This window comes from Protopterus annectens, chromosome 7.part0 (genome assembly GCF_019279795.1).
Source record: "Protopterus annectens isolate FY-2018-M chromosome 7.part0, PAN1.0, whole genome shotgun sequence".
Classification (NCBI taxonomy): Eukaryota; Metazoa; Chordata; order Ceratodontiformes; family Protopteridae; genus Protopterus; species Protopterus annectens.
Window position 1 is genome coordinate 1,465,650,211 of NC_056739.1, and position 22,094 is coordinate 1,465,672,304.

The 22,094-nt window shown below is 39.9% G+C and overlaps 1 protein-coding gene across 1 annotated transcript in view; it reads left to right on the plus strand.

The window, feature by feature from the left end:
* Positions 1-22,094, plus strand: part of ITPR1 (inositol 1,4,5-trisphosphate receptor type 1) — a 2,510,606-nt gene that overhangs the window by 1,990,185 nt on the left and 498,327 nt on the right. Inside the window, exon 44 of the mRNA XM_044076407.1 lies at positions 13,310-13,405. Coding sequence (XP_043932342.1) covers positions 13,310-13,405 — 96 coding nt within the window. The remainder of the gene's footprint in view (positions 1-13,309; positions 13,406-22,094) is intronic.

The following is a 22,094-nucleotide window of genomic DNA, read 5'->3' on the forward strand; positions in this document are numbered from 1 at the left end:
AAAAATAATATGCTTGGTCCTTAAAAGGCCAACTCTCACAGCTGCTTATTTCTAAACTACATTCTAGCTTTATTACCCATCTGTTAAGTTTACTATGTTAGAAAAACTGCACTATCTGCAATATCACTGACTCTTCAGAAACCAGGACATTAACAATTTAATTAGGCATAACCCACAACAATTCTAATTTGTTAAAGGCAAGTCAGGTCTCCTCAGTCTTGTGGACCGACTTGAAAATGGTCATGCAGGCCATGGACAATATTCACACTGCCCACCAGGATCTTATAAAAGTATTTGATACCAAGCCACATGATGGGATTGTAAGCAATCTAATAGCCTTAAATACATTTCTGTCTGGTAAGATGCATTGCAAAACTGGCTGAAGGACAAAACTTATCGTCAGTTTGTGATACCACCACAGTTAAAAGAATGTGACCAATGACATTTCCCTTGGCCATAATGGGGGGGCCTCCTATTTTTGCATTCATCTTTGGGATTTCAACACTAATGACAAGAATCTCTGGCTAACTAAGTTTGCCATCGAGTGCAGACTGGGTGTCATTGTCAGATTAATAAATGGTACAAATTTCTTTCAGATACCACCATCATGGAGTAACGCTTGATATGTTGAGAGAGCTGAAATGAAATGCTCAGAAATGCAGCATCATCTCTGAGAATAGCAAACTGCTACCGCCTACTGCATCAGTGACACCACACTCTTCGATGACTGTGTTATCAGAGACCTGTGTTAATGGCTCCCTCTCCTTTGAGTACCACGTATTGACTATAGTCAGGAAGTCACACACACACACACGACACACAACTTTGGAGCATTTCTCCTCGGGCCTCGGCTGAAAAAGGGCTTCTAGCCCAGTCAGACTAACCTGTTTAACAAATTTCAGTAACGGCCGGGCATACTTCAGCGAAAGTGCTTTTCACCGAAGAAGCACTTTCGTGTAAGTATGCCTTTTGCGGAGGTTGTACTACGGTGCAGATAAGGGAAAATTCCCTTTTTCCCACTGTAGTGCGATCTTGGAGTGAGAATATTAAAGTAGGGGGGTGGGGGTGCAGGGAGCTTGCCCTCCTGCAAAAACATTAATTTATTCTTTTTTTTCTTTTTTTTTTTGTTTAACACACTTTAGCGAAAGCGCTTTCATGAAAGTGTGTTCAGTGATGGTGGATTCGGACTGTTGAACTTTAGTTCAACAGTCCTAGATCTATCTATCTATATATATATATATATATATATATATATATATATATATATATATATATATATATATTTATTTATATTTTGCAGTGAATCATTAAGGGCACTGATTTCAAAACTAAAAGTTATTGTTGCCTGTATTATGCTCTAGTTAGACCCCTTATAGAATATAATGTACCTCTTGGCATGTATCTCCCTAGACATATTAAAAAAAATTGAAAGACTGCAGAGATTCCTAACTAAACAAAAAACCTCTGGCCTTACAAGTTTTAGCCATCAGGAAATGCTGGAATTGCTCTGCCTGTACTCAGTGTCAGCTAGACTCTTGGAGTGACCAGTGCCTTGCTTTCCATGTGCTCAGAGATTCCATTATCCGAGACCTCCTTTTTCTTGATGTCATTGTTGCCATTACTACAACAAGATATCTGCACGTATATCAGTGAAAGAAAAACTAAGTGGAGTGAGGGATTCATTACCCAGTGCCTCCCTTTGCTCTGGAATAGTTTCCCCTTGCATGCCAATCAGTGCAAAGATTCCCTGTCAGCCTTCAGACATAGAGTAGACAGTTTAATGGATATAATAATAAAAAAAAAAAAAAAAAAAAAAACACTCCCAAGACTTCATGGACTTGCTCTTCTGTGAAAAGGTTAGTAGCGCATAAGAGTGTTTTTTGGCAGGACATACATGATCTGTGGTCTAATAGACTTGCATCTTCTGTGATTCTTGCTATACCTTCTAAATGATGAGACATGAAGGCCATGCATTCTGAATGCCTGGTGCAGCATGTATTGCCATGGAAGCTGTCTTTTAATTTATTTAACTTCAACCACTTCCAATTATCCCACTAGTGGGTAGTCTTCAGAATTCAAGACAGGCATAGTTTAACAAGAGTGCTTCTCATAAGCTAACAGTAATAACACTGTTTTCACCTTTGGCAACTAACTTCTTATTAATGTACAATCCAGGATTTATGTAGATGACAATGCAATTCCAAAAAAACACGGTCAGTAACCTGAGAGAGGTGAGGGTAAACAAGTCACTAGCAGCTCATTAGAGTCCACATTAAGTAGCCACCATAGGCAGGCAAGCATATGAGGCCCATAATAAAATAGTTTTGGTGACCATTCAGAGATGATTCATAATCTTTGGACTTTTCTCCTGATTTGATAGCTTCAAATTCTGCACTTTAACAGACTGTAGTCCTCATGTTCCTTGCAGTAGAGATAAATCTGAACTGCATGCAACTCAAGAACCTTGATGAGTGGAAAGTTGGAGGAAGGATAGTAGCTCATTGGATTATTAGACTGCACATTATTTCTTGGTTTCCTAATTGATGTGTGCCACCCAAAAGGTGGTAACTGACTCTTGCAAAATCCAAATCTGCGCTACACCTTTATAGTGCTTGGTGGTGGGGGGGGGGGCACAATTGATTTGGTTGCTCATGTACAGTCTTTGAGATACTGCACTTGCAGAATTATATTTGTTATTTGTTTAGAATCTGGCTGTTCTGAGCACTACAGTTATATTACTTAAACTTCCAGTGAGCACCCATATTTCTTGACAAATCCATGCAACTATTACGTCCTTTAGTAGATATGGAAGGACCCCTGACTTGAGTGAGGAAAATAAGAATGCAGTATGTGTCAAAGATCCCCCTCCCCGGGGCAAATTGTTAGCTTAACCAGCTTGAATAAGGGTTTGGTCTACACATGGTTTGACAGTAGGAAATATAAACTGATTTGACAAGAAAAAACAGTCCAACATGATCTAAGGCACTCCTTTAGTGTCAGCATTTCAGCCTGGTCTACCTGTTGGTGGTGGTAGAATCTTTGGAGTAGGTGGTCACTAAAAGTACTTATTGGTGGGGTCTAGGTAGGTGATCACTAAAACTACAGATGGGAGGGGACTAAAAAGGAGGGTTCCTTACATGATCCCAGAGCAGTGCTGGAGTAAGGAGGAAGGATGCCAAGAGAATTAGTAGCCAAACATCAGTGGTGGTATCTTAAGTCCACTCATACCAGGTTGATTTTCTCTTGTGAATTGCAGGCTTCCCCAGTACTATCAAAGGGTTGTGCTAGTGTCCATTGACTGGCAGTAAGGGGCCTTTGAGAGGTATACTATTTTTTTTTGGGGGGGGGGGGTGGATTGCATTTCTCCTAGTCAACATGGCTCTCATTGCTACAGTTGAGTGACCAGAGCATGCTCAGCCTGCACCAAGGTAGTGTGTCTGTCAAGTCTTCTGGTGGATGCTCATTGGTCACACTCAAACGTCCTGTGTACAGCATGACTTACTAGCCAGGATTGGAGAGACATGTATGTAGCTGCATTCACTTTCAAGACTGTCCCAAGTGGGTATTCATCGGGCCATTGTTTGGTTCAAGCAGTAATTTTAGGTGCATGATTGCACTCTTAGGAAAAGTAGGCTGATACACAAACACAAGACCCTTCTCTGTCTTCCGTTCCATTGCTGCTTTAGGTGAAATCTTTACTTGGCTTTTCTCGAAAGGTACCGTCACTCAGCCAGCATGTGTTTGACTTCTTGCTCATCTAGGTAACCTGAATCAGTCTGTCCTGGAGCAAAGGTGATGGGAAATTCTTGCAACTTGGTTCTGAAAAGGAGAAATGGAGAACCAAGAGTCCTTTATCTCTGAGAAAAATAAGGACAAATGACTCTTCTACTCCCAGTTTGTCATCTTACATGGGTGGCACATCTTTTGTAGAGACTTGTTGGCCTACAACGTCTTCCATGTAACAACATGCAACTCCTTTCCTTCAACAAACGTACTTTGGTATCCAAGTTTTAAGGATAAAGAGCGTTCTTAATCCTGTCAGTGCTGGCAGTCATTTATTTTTTGCATCCAGGATATATCCAAATCCCTCCTTTTCTCTTCTGAGAAATCAGATACACCCTTTGTATGCCCTCAGTTTATAAGAGTGAGAGCCTAAGTATCCTAGCACATGGTCCTGCAAAATGTCTTTTCCCAAGCATGGGTACTAGAGAGATCACAATTTTACCAACTTGCTCTGTGATAAGTAGTCCTAGGTTTTGGTGATGGAGTGTCTTTTATTATCTGCCCTTTTGTGCTGACCTGTTAAAAGCTTTATCCAAGAGTACCAAGAAAGTTTGTTTTTGGGATGTTGGGGCTTCATTTCTTCTAGGTCTGGAAATGAGACAATAAATTATCTAACCTCTTTGTTTGGTCTGGGCCTATATTCACCATTTCCATCAGTTAGTTTTCTGTAATATTTAAGTTCATTCTTCTTGGGGAAGTTATTCATGCCTATTCAGACTCGAGTCCTGATGTTTTGCAATGAGTATGTTTTTGTCAACATGACAGGCTTTTATTTTGCCATTTGCAGAATTCTGATTGAGAGCTTTAACTTCCTGCATTAGTTTCTCTGAACACAGCGTGCCCATAAAAATAGCCAAACAAAACCTGCTCCATCATACACCCCTTTATGGTGTCATAGTGAAACTCTATCTGAGAAATGTCAAAGGTGGTGAGTTTACCTATCACTTGTCATCATAGTAGAAAAAAACTGTGGCCTGCCTAACAGCCAGCAAAATGGCTGTCATCTAAAGATTCCAATTCAGTGATTGGCTTGAAGGTCAAACTCGCAGCCCCCAACACAGATTAGAATATTTCTGCTGGAGTAAACACTTGAATGGCAGGTCCAGGCCTACTCCTGCAGCATGCTGAGCTTAGTGTTAAACTGGTCCCCTTTCTTTGAGGAAGCCGAGCTCTTCATTGCTAACAATGATTTTTAACTCTTGGCGCTCTTCTGTCTTAGAAGAAAACAAGGGGGACCCTTTGGAAGTGTGCCTTGACTGCCACCTTGTGGAGTGATCCTAGGGTGCTGTCATCAGTCATTGTCTGCTTGATTGATTAGAATTTCGAGAATGGCCTCGTGTCATTTTGGCCATGGACTTCAGAAACTTGGAGCTGAACACTAGCCCCCTCCTCAGGCCAGTCCTATATGGAGGAGGCCCATTCGGTATTTCTGCAACTGAGTGACAACTCGTGTGTGTGTGGTGTAAAGTAAGAGTTGGAAAACTGGAATATATCCTTTGGTAATGTGGCATGAAACCAGCTTAATACCTGCCTTTCATCTCTCTGCCATAAGTCCCCCTTGATTTATACATGATCACGTGCAGGTAGTCACAGCACGTGGGACATACTTGGTATATGTTCACCATTTTTAGCTATGCGTCTGCTGGTAGTAGGTAGACTACACCTTCTGTGAGGAGTTGAGTTTGGAAAGCTAGACACCAATGTTTGAGATTGACAAGAAAAGTGAGTTTCCACCATCCTAGTAGCCACATCCTTGGAGGTTCGTTTAGGCTTGTGGGGAAAAGCATGGGTTGTCTTCAGTCTCTGTTCTGTCCCCTCAAATGTGTGATCTTATTTCTCTGGAAGAAGCTTTGAAGAACCCTGACCCATCCTTTCTGTGCAGAAATTCCTTAAATATTTTGCAGGCATTGTAGGGTAACTCTGACTGTGCCCCTTCGGCACATATGAAGATTAATGTCCTTTACAAGACCTTGCCTGAATAGATTGGTTTATCAAGCTTCCTGATGTTGAATTCTGTACCATCTCCTCAGTCAAGCAGTCACTTAACTTTGCAGCTCTGCTGCCTGTCAAAAAGCCCCAAGCTTGGTGCATATGAACTAAGCATATCTCCTTGTAATTGTGACTTATTGCCCTCTGTGTTTCATCTTAATTGCCCAAGTTCTTGCTCTGTTTTGTAGATATGACTGTACACAATTCACTTCAGCTGCTTTCCAAGTGAGCTACCTGATACTCTATTATAAATTTGATTGTGGAGACATTATAGCAGAGACCACAGACTCAGGTGTGTACCTGCTCAGAATAGTGTGGCTGAATGAGACCCTCAAGAACATCATGCTGGATACCCACTTTAAGGGGTAGGTGCTCCTTTGTCAAACTGGGGAAGGATGTGGTCATAAACTTAAGTAGGGAATTGGTGCTAATTATTTAGGGCATTTTTGATCCTCTGCCTTCTACCTGTTCCTTTTGTAATCTCATCCATCACCAAAAGAGGACGAAGCTGCCTAATTGGAAGAGAAAGGTGCTAAAGTTACTGTCTTGCTCAATTTTATGCCCGTTATGTTGTCCAAGAGAATGGTCCACCAGCTATGATGCATCAATTCTGAATCTGGTCTGGGACTACCCATGAGTGGGTTCTGTAAATTTGTTTGTTTGGAGAACCATTAAAAAAAACACCAGTGGACTCCATTAGAAAGACGCATTTGTTTTTAGCCATGTCCTGGATTTCACTTATCCTGTCTGAGAAAATGTCTGCTTGAAAAGATCATTCTGTCTCCTGTGAGAAGTCTAAACTCTATTGCAGTAAGGCGGCTATAGTTGGCTGTCCCTGATTTATTTAAAAGTAGGCAGGGAAGCTTGCTTATCTTCCTGGATTTAAAGTAGAAGGACTAGTTTGCCCTTCCCATTTTTCTCAATGACTTTAATATATCTGGTATATCCAACCCTAGATGGTCACCTCCATCATAAGTTTAGGAAGATGGACCAGCAGTTTTTCCTTGCATGTCCCAGGGATGTCCACTTCCCAAAGAGACTAGTGGATTTCCAACTACAATGTCTTTTGCCATCTTGCCGGCAAATTTTGCAGTGAAAGCACACACAAATATAAAAGTGGTTTCTTCCTTTGCAGATGTTTTCATTTTAGCCACATTTTTTGATAAAAATGGGGACTGTAAATCTCAGATTTGAGCCTTCTTTGGTATGACTACTTCAGGAGTCAGCCTTCTGGGTTTTTATGCTTTGGTGATCCCGCAATTTCCTTTCAGCCTGGTGGCTTCTGCATGAAAATCATCCAAGCAAATGACCTTTCATGGAGGGTACTTGACTGGTAATTTATATTCCTACTATATCAGCTGTTCTGAAAGAGGGACATTCCTTGATAGTAAAGTGTGCATGGATGGATGGCAGGATGCATTATATATTCTAACTCCACTGTTTGAGTTTCTCTAAGTTAGCATACAGCTTAGAAGCTTTGAGAGTAGAAGTGTATGGTTTATGTGGCTGCATTTGCTTTTTTATTCATACAAGGTAGAGGAGTTTCAAATCTTAGGCCTTCAGGATGTGCTAAAAGATTGTCCCTGGAGAAATCTCTGAAGACAGGAGGATTGGAGGGCAACTTATAGACTGTAATTTTTATTACAGTAAAAAATGTGGTGTGCTTTGACTAGTGATGGGACAAATATAAATGTAGAATATATTGGTGCTATATAAGAACCAAGTCATGTAGATATGACCCCCCAGTAGAAGGGAGGGTACTAACTTTTCTGAAGAGTTAGTATTAATAATACCCAGGAACCTTTATACATAATTGTGGTGTAAATTTGTCAGTTTATGGATGAGTAGTTTAAATCTCCCATAATAAATGCATTGGATTAAGTAGTTAATCACTCTGTTTAGGTAGGTGTCCTGGGCTCTGGGAGTCATGAAAGGATTTTGATGGTTTAGCAGTGATGTTACAATTGGGCAGGCTTATATCTACATGGATAATCAGGACTTCTACGTTGTTATCCGATTGTACTAGTCACAAGATTGAGATTTTGAATAAATATGGGCACTTCCCTGCAGAAATGCAGCCAGCCACCCAAGAAGGGTATGAATGAGTGATGTTAAACCCCAATAAAGTAATGTATGATTTCAAAGATCAGGAAGGCCTCAAAAGCAGGCATTTTTTTTGTTTTACTTTCTAGGATTTTGAGCAGTGCCATGCATAGAATGTCCTAATTAAGATTTGTTAATTCGGTAGGTGAAGACGAACTGCCCAAAAGAAGGATTACAGGGGCTAGCAAATGACTTGGTCATTATATGGCAGTTTTTACAGAGAAGATGGCCATCCACAGCATAGTAGGCAGATGTTTATTTCTAAACTGACATGTTTGATTACCCTAAACTTGCATCAGTTACACAGAAAGTTAGTGAAGTTGATTGTCTTTACTTACATTGTGGTATCATTCATGTTGATAGCAAGATATTGCGCAGGACTGGTTTCCTTCCAGCCTCAGAAATGTACAGTTTAGAGCTCAGCATTGACTCTCTTGTATCTTAGAAGTGTGAATGTCTAATTTTATCTCCCAAATGAGTAACAACCAAGTCATATGCATACTTGAGGTGAAGGGGTCTGTGCTCCAAAGTCTCAAATTCTGGCACCCGGTAGACGATGTACTGTCTTTCTCTGTCTGCTCAGCCTAAAAAGTGATGCATCAATATGTCTAACTATAGAGTTGCCTTTAACTTGGACATTATCATGTGTTGGCATGCAAAAAGGCAGTCTTAAGGTTTTAGGGATATGACTTGGGTGAACCTTGCTTTTGCAGCTGAAGTTATTGAGAGCTCTGTCCGCTGGACTTGGCAGGAGCAATAGTGACTATGGTGTGTTGCTGAGGTTTGCATCTTTTTTGCATTGCTTAGGAGACTAGAACGGATATGTTAGCACTTCAGCATATGTGGGCTTGGTATTAATATTGTGGTAGTGCCAGGGTATGTTGAGCATTGACAAACTGGTGAGAAAATTAGTTTAAATAGAATCTATACCCTTCACAAGTGAACTTAATGCTAGGTGTAATAGTAATGGGTAGTCAGCAAATGTGATGTGGTTGCTGTGTTGCTTCCAAATACCTAATAGTAGTAGACTTGATAGACAAGTTAAGAACATACTGGGGTGTGTGGATGGCTCATGAGAAATGGAATTCTGATAACAAGAGATATGATGAGGGAGGAGTTCAGTAATAGTGGGCCTTGGTACTAAACTGAGGTAACCAGTATGATGGTGAAGGAGTTCATTAATCATGGGTCAGGTACAATAGTTTAGTGTTTGATAGTCTGGGACACAAGTACAGGCTTAACCATGTATGCACTGGTATTGCAAATGAGGCTGTGTTCTATTAGTGATGCTATGCACACAGTACAATAGGGCAAAACAGCGTGTTTGCACAGTACGATAAGGCCGAGCAATTCAAAATGTAGTTGAATGCTACAAAAATGCCAAGCATAATGACTATTCAAAAGTGATGCAGAGTACCAATACACAGGCAAAGTTGTTACAGTGCATGTTTGGAGGCATAGGTATGTATCACAGAAAACACCCCTTGTATGGCACCATCTTCCACTTGTACATCACGTGACTTACTTCTCGTACTCCATTCAGATGCACTAATGGATGGGAATCAACAAATTCACCTCTGGTTTAGCTCCCTGTGCCTTTCGTGGATAGGAGCAAAAAGTAAATATTCCAACATATCCTTGTTCTGCCTACCTCTGTTCATATACAGAATATAAAGGCTTAAACACTGCCATGGGGAACATTTAGGCTAGGTTTCTTAAGATCCTAACAGATCAGTAGCCCCAGTAAGTACGTGTGAACAATAAAATGCAATACAGTAGCAAACTGAATGATATAATAAGACAGTGCACAGTGGCAAAGGACTAAATATAAAGTATCGATATAAACAAAAATGGCACGATGCAGGCAGGGGTTGTCAAGATCAGCTAGTACAGTGCAACACTTCAGACATGGCGCAAAACTCCACAAACGTAGTACAACAAATAAAAAGTGATGCAGAGGTGCCACACAGTTTCACACACAAAACAATTTAAGGATTAAAAACTGGACGCAACCACCACGATATGATAAAACCAGTGTTTAATATTCGACTGAAACAGAATAAGCGCTTTCAAATGCTACACAGGCATGCTTCTTCAGATTTCAAAAACTCATTGTATCAACCACATTTAAATACTAGCCATTAAGCAATATATCTACTTAATTGCTTAATTGATTAATCAAGCAAAATAGTATTCTAATCCTAACTTAGTCAGGTAAAAACATATATAAAGTAAAACATATGTCACATATATATAATGTAAATATAAATTATTATTATACAAAATGTATGCAAAAATACAAAAATATAAAACCAAATAAAATATATGAAAATAAATATATATAAAGTAACCTCTTCAGTGTAAATCATGATATTTATAACCAAATACATGTAGAACCACACTAAAAATGTTCAATAACAACATTTAAAAATCAACTGATAAGGCTCTATTAAAAAAAATTATATGAAGTGTATCATGAAATATATATATACATATATATTAAAGGTACTTATACTATTTAAAGTACTTATATAAACATATATATGCATATGTAGCAGATGTATTAAAATGTATGCGTTGTTTTCCTTATACAACACTAACCACAGGGGGGAAAAAAAAAATATATATATATGAATAAATAAAACATATTAACAGAGCATTCATTGTGACATCCTACATTATAACATACTCACTATGATGTTAATGGAAAAAATATATAATGTAGCAGCGCTTGTTTCTACAATACAAAACAATTTAAAAGTAATTGAAGTAATGCTATAATAAGCAGTTGGCTCAGTAAGTCAAGAAAGAGTTGACTGTGGGCCCGAGCACCCTAGTTATTTGTACTGACCTGTGAATTGCTCTACATTGCACAGCTGTTTTGGGAATATAACTGAAGTGCTACAGTTCATTGCATTGGCTTGCAAGCTGCTGAGTAATTGTTAAGGGTGGCTAAGATACAGGTCTCCGGGAGTAGGGCCAAGAGAAAAATGGGCTTTTCTGTCTATGATATAGCTAACTGGTATGTGTGGTTGAACATGGTACAGCTCAGTGCATAAAGCCATGCAAGGAAATAGAAGATAAAACTGACAAAAGTACCCATACAGACAATAGAAACTGGGAGTGCTAAGTTAATGGCAAATGGAAATGTTAAGTACATTACAAGTTCCACCTCTGTCACAAGAGCACATGCAAGTGTAGTTCCAGATGGGAAAAAAAATACTAGTAGCCTCTAACACAACTATCAATACCGCATGCATGGAGTAATCGGGCAGTGTTTCTAGGCTCTCACCCCTTTTTCTGGATATAGCTTTTCTGTCATAATTAGAAATGTTGCTAGTGAATGAGATTCAGGATATTTGTTGACTATGGTCCACCAGTGTAGACAAGAACCTTTCAGTTCTAAGGTTAAAGCTCCATCTGCGTAACATGACGGCACCAGAAGCTTATTTCTGGAGTACCTTTGTGTAGGTTATTTACAGCCTCTTTATCAAAAGTCGATACATAGGCTAGCTCTTGTAACCCAGATGAAGTTTTTCGGAGATGCACATTATATTTTGTGAAGTTCATCCATGCAGATAAAAATAAGTCATCCCATTTTTTTTCTCAGCAGTTTCTTGTGGCATACTTGAACGAATGGTTAGTTTTCCCTCTTCTGTAAGGCATGTCTGCTTTAGGATTTGTATCTTTTTTTGAGTGACAGTGGATTTTAAAGGATGGGTTAGTTACATAGGGCTCATAACCCTTCCATATCTCTGTCTTGTACCCAGTTTTTGAAGATCATGCTGCTCTTTTCAAGGATTTTTTTCCCTTTTTGATGAAAGTAGTAGCTGCAATGCCTGTTAGTGGCTCCAAATTTGGTGGTACATTTTCATTTTACTATTTTTTTTAATTTTTGTTCTGTGACCATTTATCTTTCAACTCTGATTAGTGTTTTTATCTTGGCTGTACAATTAAGTTAATTAGAGAAGAGATTACCAAAGTCAAAAGAGAGCAGAGACCAATAGTAGATTGCAGTTAGAAGCCCGCATTGTTGCTTCAGAAATGTAATACCTTTTTTCCTTCCTCAACTTCATGTTGAGGAGGCAGTCCTCTTTTGGGCCATGTGCTATGATTTTTAATATTCAGATGTTGAGAGGTGTATGACAGGTACCAGTTAGTCATGTTGACAGGTATGGTAGGTACCAGTTAGTCAGTCTTCCTCATTTCAGCTGTGGAAGGAGGTTGTATCCCTCCTGCTGCTGTGAAAGGAGGTTGTATCCCTCCTGCTGCATACAAGTAGAAGATGCATTCACAGTCCTTGTGTACTAACAAGAAACACCATTCTTGCCTTTGCTTGTTTGTTCAATGACTAGTAATTGAATAGGCTCAAAGGACTTTCTTGGCCTCAGCCAACACACAAAGGAACTACTTGTATACTGGAGAAATATGCCAAGTGTACTTAAATACTGACTACTTTATTTACTATGACCGTTGGCACTGAGTGAGCTGTTAGAGCAGCTTATTGTCTAGTGTTTGAGTCACTCAGACTCTGTTGTGTGATTCTGAAGAAGTCTGTGTCACTGGAAAGGAACACTTGCATCCAGTAAGTTTACCTGGTTTACAAGTAAGTTATCTCATTTCTGTTGTATTTAAAGGTGGTAAAGTTAATCGAGCTGGCAGCATCTAAATACCAAGTCTCTTCCAGTGGGAAGTGTAATGAAGTAATAAATACTGAATTCATGGTTCTGTTTGTTTTGAGTTGAAAAACAGTTGCAACCTGTCATAAATTCTGCTGGTCCAAAATCCACTTTAACATTTGAGGACAAAACAATGGGAACTGCTTTGGTTTTCAGTGACTGGAATGTTTATATTTGCAATCCTGTCTGAGATTTTTTCAAACATGTAATTTTGTATTAGACACCAGGCATGTAGTTTTATTTTTCTAAGGAAGAAAATGAGCTTTTTACATTGTCGTTTGCTGACCGGTGTAATCACTACATTTTATTATGATGCATGAAGTATTTAAAAATATCCTTTGAGTAAAGATTGAACACACCTCTTATTATGATTTGAACAGAGTTCTTTATTAACAGATTTACTCTGCTTTTCCCTTCCTACAGTTAGTGATTTTCTTCATTATACTCAAGGTTGGTTTGGCCTGCTCACATAATTGGAGTGACGCTAAGTCTATGCAAAGATTAGTTAGAACTTTGTTGTGTTGTCTGGAAACTCTTACTGCATATCTTTGCTGACCCTTCTCTATGATTTTTATTGATCAGAGGTGGAGAGGTATACTTTGGAGCAGAAGTATTTTAAGATAAGCTGGTTAAACTCTATGCAGCTGCTGTTTTATGTTCACATCGGTCAGACTGCTTCATGAAGATCATAATAGTAAATTCATGAATGATTTCTGCTGAACTGTATAATTACTAACTTTGATATGCATCAACAGAATAATGCTTCAAAATTACTTCTGGCAATAATGGAAAGCAGACATGATAGCGAGAATGCAGAGAGGATCCTATACAACATGAGGCCCAAAGAGCTGGTAAGTTACTGATCTCTTTATATTCCAAGTTACTGATCTCTTATTTTCCTGTTAGTGTACAAAAGTGAATAGTCATAAATGAGATGGCATACACAACTGCTTTATCTAATTTTTTGAGAAAATACTGTTGAGGAATAATAGAGATGCTTTTTAAAACAAGTGGATGCTTTTCACATTATACAGGTGAGGACTTCACAGTTATGTGACTGAAGTGCAAGTAAAACTTGTGCAGGTACTGGGTCTATATCATATGAGCAAATCGCACAAATTGCGAATGCTCATAATATCGAACATACCGGACCTCGGACTTCTTATTGTGGGGGAGGGGGGCTGTGCCCCCCCCTGCTAAATATATATTCCAACTCCGATATTGCACTGCAGTGAGGAAAGGGCAGATATCCCATTATTCACTGTACCGCATTCTCAGAGAAAGCACTTGGAGGTCTGGCATGTTTGATATTATGAGCATTCGCAATTTGTGCAATTTGCTGTTATGATAATAGTCCCCAGGTTCCTCTGAATGTGTACATTATTATACAAGTATTGTAGTATACAAAACATTAGAGCTACTCTTGGTCAGTGCTGATAATGTAGCGGTATAAAGCCTCGACTCTGGCAGCTTATGAACTTGATTATGCTTGCAGGAAGGATGGGTGGGCCCCATCCTTAGGGAGGGTTTTAGCTGCCAGCATTCACTGCCAGTATTCCTCAGAAGCTGGGAGGTGTCACACTTCTGGGCAGGTTTTAAGTTCACCAAGCCACTGATGGGCGGAGGGCATTATGGGCTACCACAGTGATGACTGCATATAGTTGTACTTACTGAAGAAAACATAAATGTTATCCCAGAGATGGGGGGGCTGTACTCCCTTGTGTGCTAACCTTGTTTCATGGTTTTGGAAACACAAGATCTGATGTAATTTAATTTGTTCCTCAATGAATGGGTTCGGATCCAATGCTCAGATCTGACAATGCTACTTTTTCTAGATTCTAGGATCTGACTCTCAAGCTCCTCCCTTACCCATAATGCTCCTGACCACTGAGTTAATTCAGATCTTTGTCACTGTTTGGTTTGGTCAGGATTTCGATCTCTTGAACTCTTGTGGGTTTAGTGAGTTTAAAAATTTATTTTGTGTGTCTAAATCTTATTTCCTTGTTATTAACAGCATCACCCTTACCTCTTTTCTAAACTTTTCTTGCTACCAAATTAAATTTTTTTTTTTGGTAATCTTCATTACTGTTGTTGGTAACCTTGGTTTCCCTTTTACCTCACTTTTGCTGGTATAAATTTTTTCTGGTTGTTACAACTGTTAATAAAAAGAAATCAACTTTTCTTTTTCTCCTTTGTAGGCTTTCTGCCTGTGTTGTCTTACAGTATGGCTGAAAAGCCTACTGGATTTAAAAAGTGCACTTCCTGTAAGCATAAGATCCCAAACTGATGCCCACAGGGAAGTGCGTCTGTCTAGGCCTGGCACACTTTGACATCACCTGCTCCATTTATGCCACGTTTAATACTAGGGCCATTAGTGATAGGAGGAACAAGCTTGTTATAAAAGTCCTCCTTCCAGCTTGTGCTGCTTCATCTGGAACTTCAACATCAGGGGCTCAAACCCCCTCTCATAAATTCAAGGAGCCTAGGGAGCACCGACAATACCCCTCTGCACCATCTCCCAAGTAAATGCTTCGTTCTGAGCCACCTAAGAAAAATTCAGAGAGGTAGGATCCAATGTCTTTGGGTCTGACATCTACCATTGCCAAGTCTCCTCAGCTCCATAGTCCAAGATTTTCCACAGAGCTGGTATCCCTGTGGTTGAAGTCTCCTTTCTTTTAGGAGATCCCTAAAAAGTCTTCCAGCCAACATTCCACTTCTTCCTTTAGGTCCTCCTGAAGTCTGTCCAAGGCAGAGGTGGCTAGGATGATGAGAAAATTCCTCAGAGCACATCCAGATGGGGTCTTGCTGTCTTCTGTCTCTTATCAGATCCATGAGCCTTAAACCTTCTTTCCGGCCTGTTATGTCTTGTCCTATCCAACCTGCAGTTTGTGTCTGCTGATCTGAGTTGAACCGTTGCATCAGAAAGTTTTTATCTTCCCCTCCGTTGACTTCCTTGAACTGATGGACTTTTTACCCCCCTTGGAGCCTGTCAATTCTCGGAGCCAAAGCGTCGGTGTCTGATCTAAAAGGTTGACTTCAACTCTGAAATTTTCGGAGTTGGACAGCGTTGCTGTGACTTCTCCCTCAGAGTGTAGAGTCAGAGAAGGCCTTGGATCATGTGTATTGAGAGTCCTCTGCTTCTGCTGGCCCTTCCACCTTTAAGGTGAAGAGGGTTTTCTCACCCCAAGCAGTTTCAACTCTTGAGCCTTCGGATCAAGTCCCTGCGCCCTCTTTGGATCCTGTGTCTACTCATCCTCCACCTCAGGGACAACCAGCCATATGAGCTTCTGACACCTCTCCAGAACACCCCACCTTTAGAGGTTCCTTGGAAGATGTCATGCAAGAGGAGTCACTTGCATTCCTTTCCGGAATCCCTCACACATGACACTAATTTTGAATAAGGGGAGAGATCCTCTAGATCTCCACCTGAGGATGTCTCATTTGGAGATCCTTTGCCAGAAAGGTGGCTGATTTTCCCAAACTCCTTCCCAGGAGGAATAAGTGGCAGAGTGTTCTTGGAAGCCTTCGGGTCTGGACCATCTACATCTTGGGTTACCACCCCCACCCCCCATGCATGAGCTTATAGACCTAGTCTCCTGAAGAACATGGAGGAAACTGTACTCCATGAAACCGATCAAATGCCCAGACAAAATTTTGAGCACCCCCTCAGACAGGCAGACCACTGGACAAAGGGAATCCTGATAGATTCCATGGCTGTTGCGGCAGCCAACAAAAAGGGTACTGGCTGATAATAGGGAGTTTAGGGTATTGGACAGGTTTGGGAAGGAAGTGTATGCTTCAGTGACCTAGCACATTTCACTGTTAGACAGAGACTTGGTTAAGGAACTCTATAACTGTACCCCTGGGTCCATATTTTAGAATAACTAATGTCTTTCTCCTTATGACTGGCTACCCTGCAATCCATTACAAATGAATTCATGAGGGTAGTCTCACATGCAGCTGAAGGTTCCTCAAGGGTGGTTGGTTCAGGCATATCCATTAGCAGAAATCCCTGGATGCGGTTGTGCAATTTTTGAGGAGCTGTTCAAGGCACCATTCATCAGCACTTCTTTTGATGAATCTTCTTTGTCTGGGCAAACATTAGAGACACTTTTCTGCAGTTAGCAAGATGGAAAGATAACATCTGCAGTGAGAATCCTCTCTTCTACCCCATAGACCATCCTTTCCAAGAATGACGTGGAGATTTCCCCCAGAGGCAGAGGTGGAACTAGCTAGAATGGAAGATGCCACTCCCACAGCAGAGGAGGTCTGCAGAATTAAGGGTATCGAGATTCCTCCTCTGACAGAGCTTTTCAATGCTCCTGAAAGTTGCCCAACTGTCCCTCTCTAGAGGTAGTTGGGCTCTTGCCCTGGCACCTAAAAACCTGGATAGCCATCACAAAATATTCTTGGGTGCAAAGGATCATATCCAGAGGATATTTCATTCCCTTTTTACAAGTTGCCCAAAAGAAAATGTCTCCCCAATGTTCACCCATTCAGAGACTTTGTAGCTCTAGAGATTCAAAAGCTGCTGGACAAAAAAGTCATCCAAGATTTGTTCTCCAGACCAAAGATCATCCTGAATTTACTCGATTCTTTTTATTGCCAAAGAAAACAGGGGACCTAAGACCCATTTTGTGAATATCAGTTATCTGAATCAGTTTGTAAAGAATTCCAAATTCTGGATAGTCACGTTTCAGTCCATTCTGCCTCTCCTGCAGAAGGATGTCTGGATGTGCTGTACCGATCTTCAAGACACATACTTATCTTATCAAAATGAACAGGTGCATTCAAAGATGCATACACTTCTGGCTGGGAGCCAGTCATTACCCATTTCAGTGCTTTGCCCTTCAGTCTCACCACAGCCCCCAGGGTGTTCACCAGAATGGATGGTAGTAGTAGCAGTTTATCTAAGACTGCTCAGATTCAGTGTTTCCTTACTTAGATGACTGGTTCCTTACTGCACTGATCAGGCATCTTCTGGAAAGAGCCAGGGATTACTTGCTCCAACTTATCTTGCACTCTGTGAATTACTATAAGTCACAACTTCAACCCATTCAAATCTTGGAGTTTACAGGGGCTCATCTAGATGCAGTCAGTTGTCTCTTCTGTCATAAGAGTTCAATCAGACAGGTTCTTTCTTATCCTTCTCCAGCAAAAGTGGTACTCAAAGCCCTAGGGTTGATGTCTGCTGCAGTAACTTTAATACCCACTGCTTGTCTTCATATGAGATTTCCTCACTAAACTCTAGCAGTGCAATGGGCTTTTCGTCAACATCTCTTATGACATTTGATAAAATTATCTCAGGTTTGCAGAAAATCTCTGCTGTGGTGGGTACAGTCTGAAGAGGCTTGTCAAGGGCATCCATTTATTCTTCCTTCCCCAAATGCCACGACCACTGATGCCTCACATTTGGGGTGTAGAGGTGTCATTACTTGGGATGGACCATTCAGTGCAGGTGGTTCCCAGAAGAGACCAATTTGCATACAAATGTTCTGGATATGAGAGCGGTTCTTCTAGCATTGCTGGCCCTTGAAAGCTGTGTTCCGCTAGTAACTATTGTTTTTCAGATGGACAACATGTCAGTAGTCTGATACATCAACAAGTAGGGGGGAACCAGATCTTACCCCTTTTCCTGAGAAGCAATGAGTGTTTGGCAGTGGGCTATCTCCTCCCGCCCCATTCTTGTAATGATGTACATGCCAAGGAACTCCAACATCTTGGAGGACAAGCTCACCAGGACCATCCTGATACCTCAAGTGTGGTCTCCCAATCAATCATTGGCAAATACGATTTTCCACAAATGGGATCAATGGTGCTGCAATCTATTCACCTCTCCCCCTCAAAATCAAATGTATTTTTTTTTGCCATAATTCACCCTCTGGGATATCCACAGAGAAATGCGCTAGTCCCTGTTTGGCCCACCGGTCTACTTTATGCTTGCCTTCCCTTGCTCCTAATCTCCAGGTTTCTTCAGAAAGCACTCTAGTTGAAGAGCAAAGTAATGCTCATTGCCCCCTTCTGGCCTTGGCAAGTGTTGTTTCTCTTCCTAAGGTCTCACCTAGTATGTCCTCCATGGACACTGGATTCCAGTCAGACCTCTTATCATACCCATCAGGGATGTTTCATCCAGACATTGCAGGCCTCAAGTTAACTGCATGGTTTCAACAATTCCAGTGATGGATCGACATTCCAGGCTTTCCTCTCCAGTTCACCAAATTATTTTTTTCACTCAAACCTTTGACTAGGAAGATTTATGAGTAAATGGAAAGGGTTTTCTTTTTGGGCTTAGAGAGAGTTGTATCCTTTCACTGCTCCATTCCATGCTGCTTTAGATTTATTTGCCCCCATCTTTCAAAATGGGGGCAAGTTTCTCTACCATCAAAGTTCAGTTTGCAGCCATCTCCAACCACCACATCAGGCAATGCTTCTCCCTTGGCTTCATCTAAGTTATGCAAGGCCTTTCTTAAAGGTACCTTTTTATTTAGACCCCCAATTAGGAACCCCACTCCACTGTGGGGACCTGATGTTTGTATTACAGAATTTGGTGCATTCACCTTTTGAACCTTCAGCTAAAGTAGACCTTGCGTTACTATCCTGGAAAACTGTCTTTCTAGTGCCATAACTTCAAGATGAGTTTCTGAATTCCAAGCACACCCTTCAAACCACAGTATTTGATTTTTCACAAAGTTGGTTACTGTATGCGCTAATCCTTCTTTCTACCAAAGGTTGCCTCTGAAATAAATAGCAATCATGTGATCAATGTACCAGTTTTCTTTCTCAAATTTGACAATAAAGGAGAATGTACCCTTCATTTCTTAAATGTATATAGGCAGCTTCACTTTTACCTATACAGGACTAAGGAATCCAATCAGTTTTCTCTCCTTTTCTAGCAATAAGATGGGAAAACCTGTCTCCAAAACTACACTTACTAAATGGATAACAAATTGTATCTCCTATGTTTATTCCTAGGGAGCCCTAACCTTGCCAAGACAGCCAAAAGCCCACTTAAGTAGGTCAATAGCCACATCAGCTGGCTTACTGATGACATTTGTGCAGCTGCTAAATGGTCTAATGCTCATACTTTTATTGCTCATTACAAATTGGACATCTCCAGAAACAGAGCTGCATTCGGTTCTGCAGTTCTTCTGAACATGCTTCTGTGAGGGTCCCTCAGGGTTACCGTAGCTGAGGACTCTGTCCCATTCATTAAGAAATGAATGGAAATGATATAAAAGTTATGTACTCACCATAACTATGCACATGTGTTTTCTATTTTAATACTTCCTCACCTGCCCCCCTTCCCCCTGCCTACGTCTTTTGAAGAAACCTAATGGAATTTTTAGGAGCCATAGTTCCTTTTTGAGCTGCTGATCTTTCAGCTATCACTTTTCTGTCATACAGTACTGAGATACTTTGTTGTGATATTGTATAATAGCAGAAAACTCAATCTGAGGTAGCAGTGGTCAGGGGCATTATGGGTAACAGAGGAAATGGAGAGTCAGATCCTAGAATCTATAGAAAGTGTCAGTGTCAGATTGAAGGCAACAAGTAAAAATAACTAGAGGGTAAGATTGCGAGCAACAAAGAAAAAACTATAAAGCAAAAATACTCCCAATGTATACAGGACTTAGCTTTAATAAAATAAAAAAAAAAGAGTAAGCGCTTTCGCAGGCATACACTGTCGTTTCATCAGACCAAAACTTTAGAATGCATCAAATGTTTAAATAAGAATAAGTAAAACCAATTTGTTCCAATTAATCAATTAATAAATGCATTTCAAGTAAAACACGTAGTTAATTTAAAATATACACAACTTACAAAAGTACATATACATATAAATAAAAAATACTATCTAGTAATTAATGTTTAAGCCTTCTGAGTTTCAGAAAAGGTTTCACAGAAAAAGCACCATTTAACCCTGGAAATTTTTTATCATCCAATAACCGTATCCATTCCTGTTCCATTGCTTCAACTCTTGTTTCTATATCGCCCCCTTGTGCACCAGCATTCAGTAGTTGAATAACAAAGAATTTAAATATATGTGTTTTGTCAGTAGCCATAACATGATTTGCTAGGGCATTATTTAATTTCGGATTACGAATATCTCTATTGTGTTCTAATATTCTATCTTTTAGTAATAGATTTGTTTTGCCTACATAAAAAACATGACATACCTGAAAAAAAGCAAAATAGACTATATTAGACGTACAACAATCTGCATAATGTTTAACATTGATGGTAAATTTTCTAGAAGGGTGTGTATATACACAACTAGAATGGATATAGTAACAGGCTGAGCAATTTCTGCAAGGGAAGGTTCCCAGTCGAGTAGACTCGTATATTCACCTTGCATGATAACCATCTTTATTACACAGATGCTGTTTGAGGGACATATTTCTAAAGGAAAAAGAAGGCATATTGTCGATTTTATTTCTCAAATCAGGGTTAGTATGTAGAATGTCATTTTCTTTTAATGACATCACAATATTCATTGATGTCACTAGAAAACTGAAAAATAACCCTGGGATGATTGTTTATATGTGTATCTGTCCTTTGAACAGTGCATTCATTTATAACTGTATCTTTAAAATATGGTCTACATCTATCATTCCTAGATCTCCATGCTTCAGATATGGTAGTGTCCTTTCTTTTTCAGAATAACCCCTCTGCAAAAAAATCTTGTTTAAGCTTAGCCAATGCATCATGTACCTCTGAATTATAATTATGCAGTCTAAGTACCCTGTAGACTTGTCCTTTGAGCACATTACGAGCTATATGCCTAGGATGCATACTATTTCTATGCAATAATGCAATTCTTTCTTGTTTTTTTTTTTTATATATACTACTGTGGATTTGATTCAGATCAGATTTAGTAAGGAGCACATCTAAAAAATCTATTTAATTTATAGAACATTTATAGCTGAATTTAAGAAAATTAGTACTCCTATTCATAAAGGTAATCAATTCCTCAAGTTCCATAGTATTACCTTTCCAAAGCATAAAGACATCGTCTACAAAACGGACTTACCATGCAAGATGGTCACTTAGATGGTTACTTGGAACTAGGATGGTTGTTTCCATTGGGTCTTAGTTAAGTTGGCGTAGCTATTGGCACAGGCTGTACCCATAGCCACGCCAACCTTTTGTAAAAAATAGTCTCCTTCAAAAAGAAAAACATTGTTTTCAAGAATGACCTCCAGAAGACCACATATAAGTGTTGCATCATCATTTGTAAGGCATCTCTGCCCGTTGAGAAAATCCCTGACCATCTCAATGCCCCAGTCATTGGGAATAGATGTAAAAAGTGACTCTATATCCAAAGTCACAAACATATATTCACTATCCATTGTCTGAATTCTATTGTAAAGTCGTTCCAGGAAACTTTGTCTCTCTGAGAATAGTATGACATTCTTCTAAAAAAGATGCAACTTCTCTTCAACATATATAGATAGAGCTTCAGTGCACCAACCACCACCAGAGACAATAGGTCTCATAGGTGGGGGAACCCTATTCTTCTGTATTTTAGGTAGTCTGTAT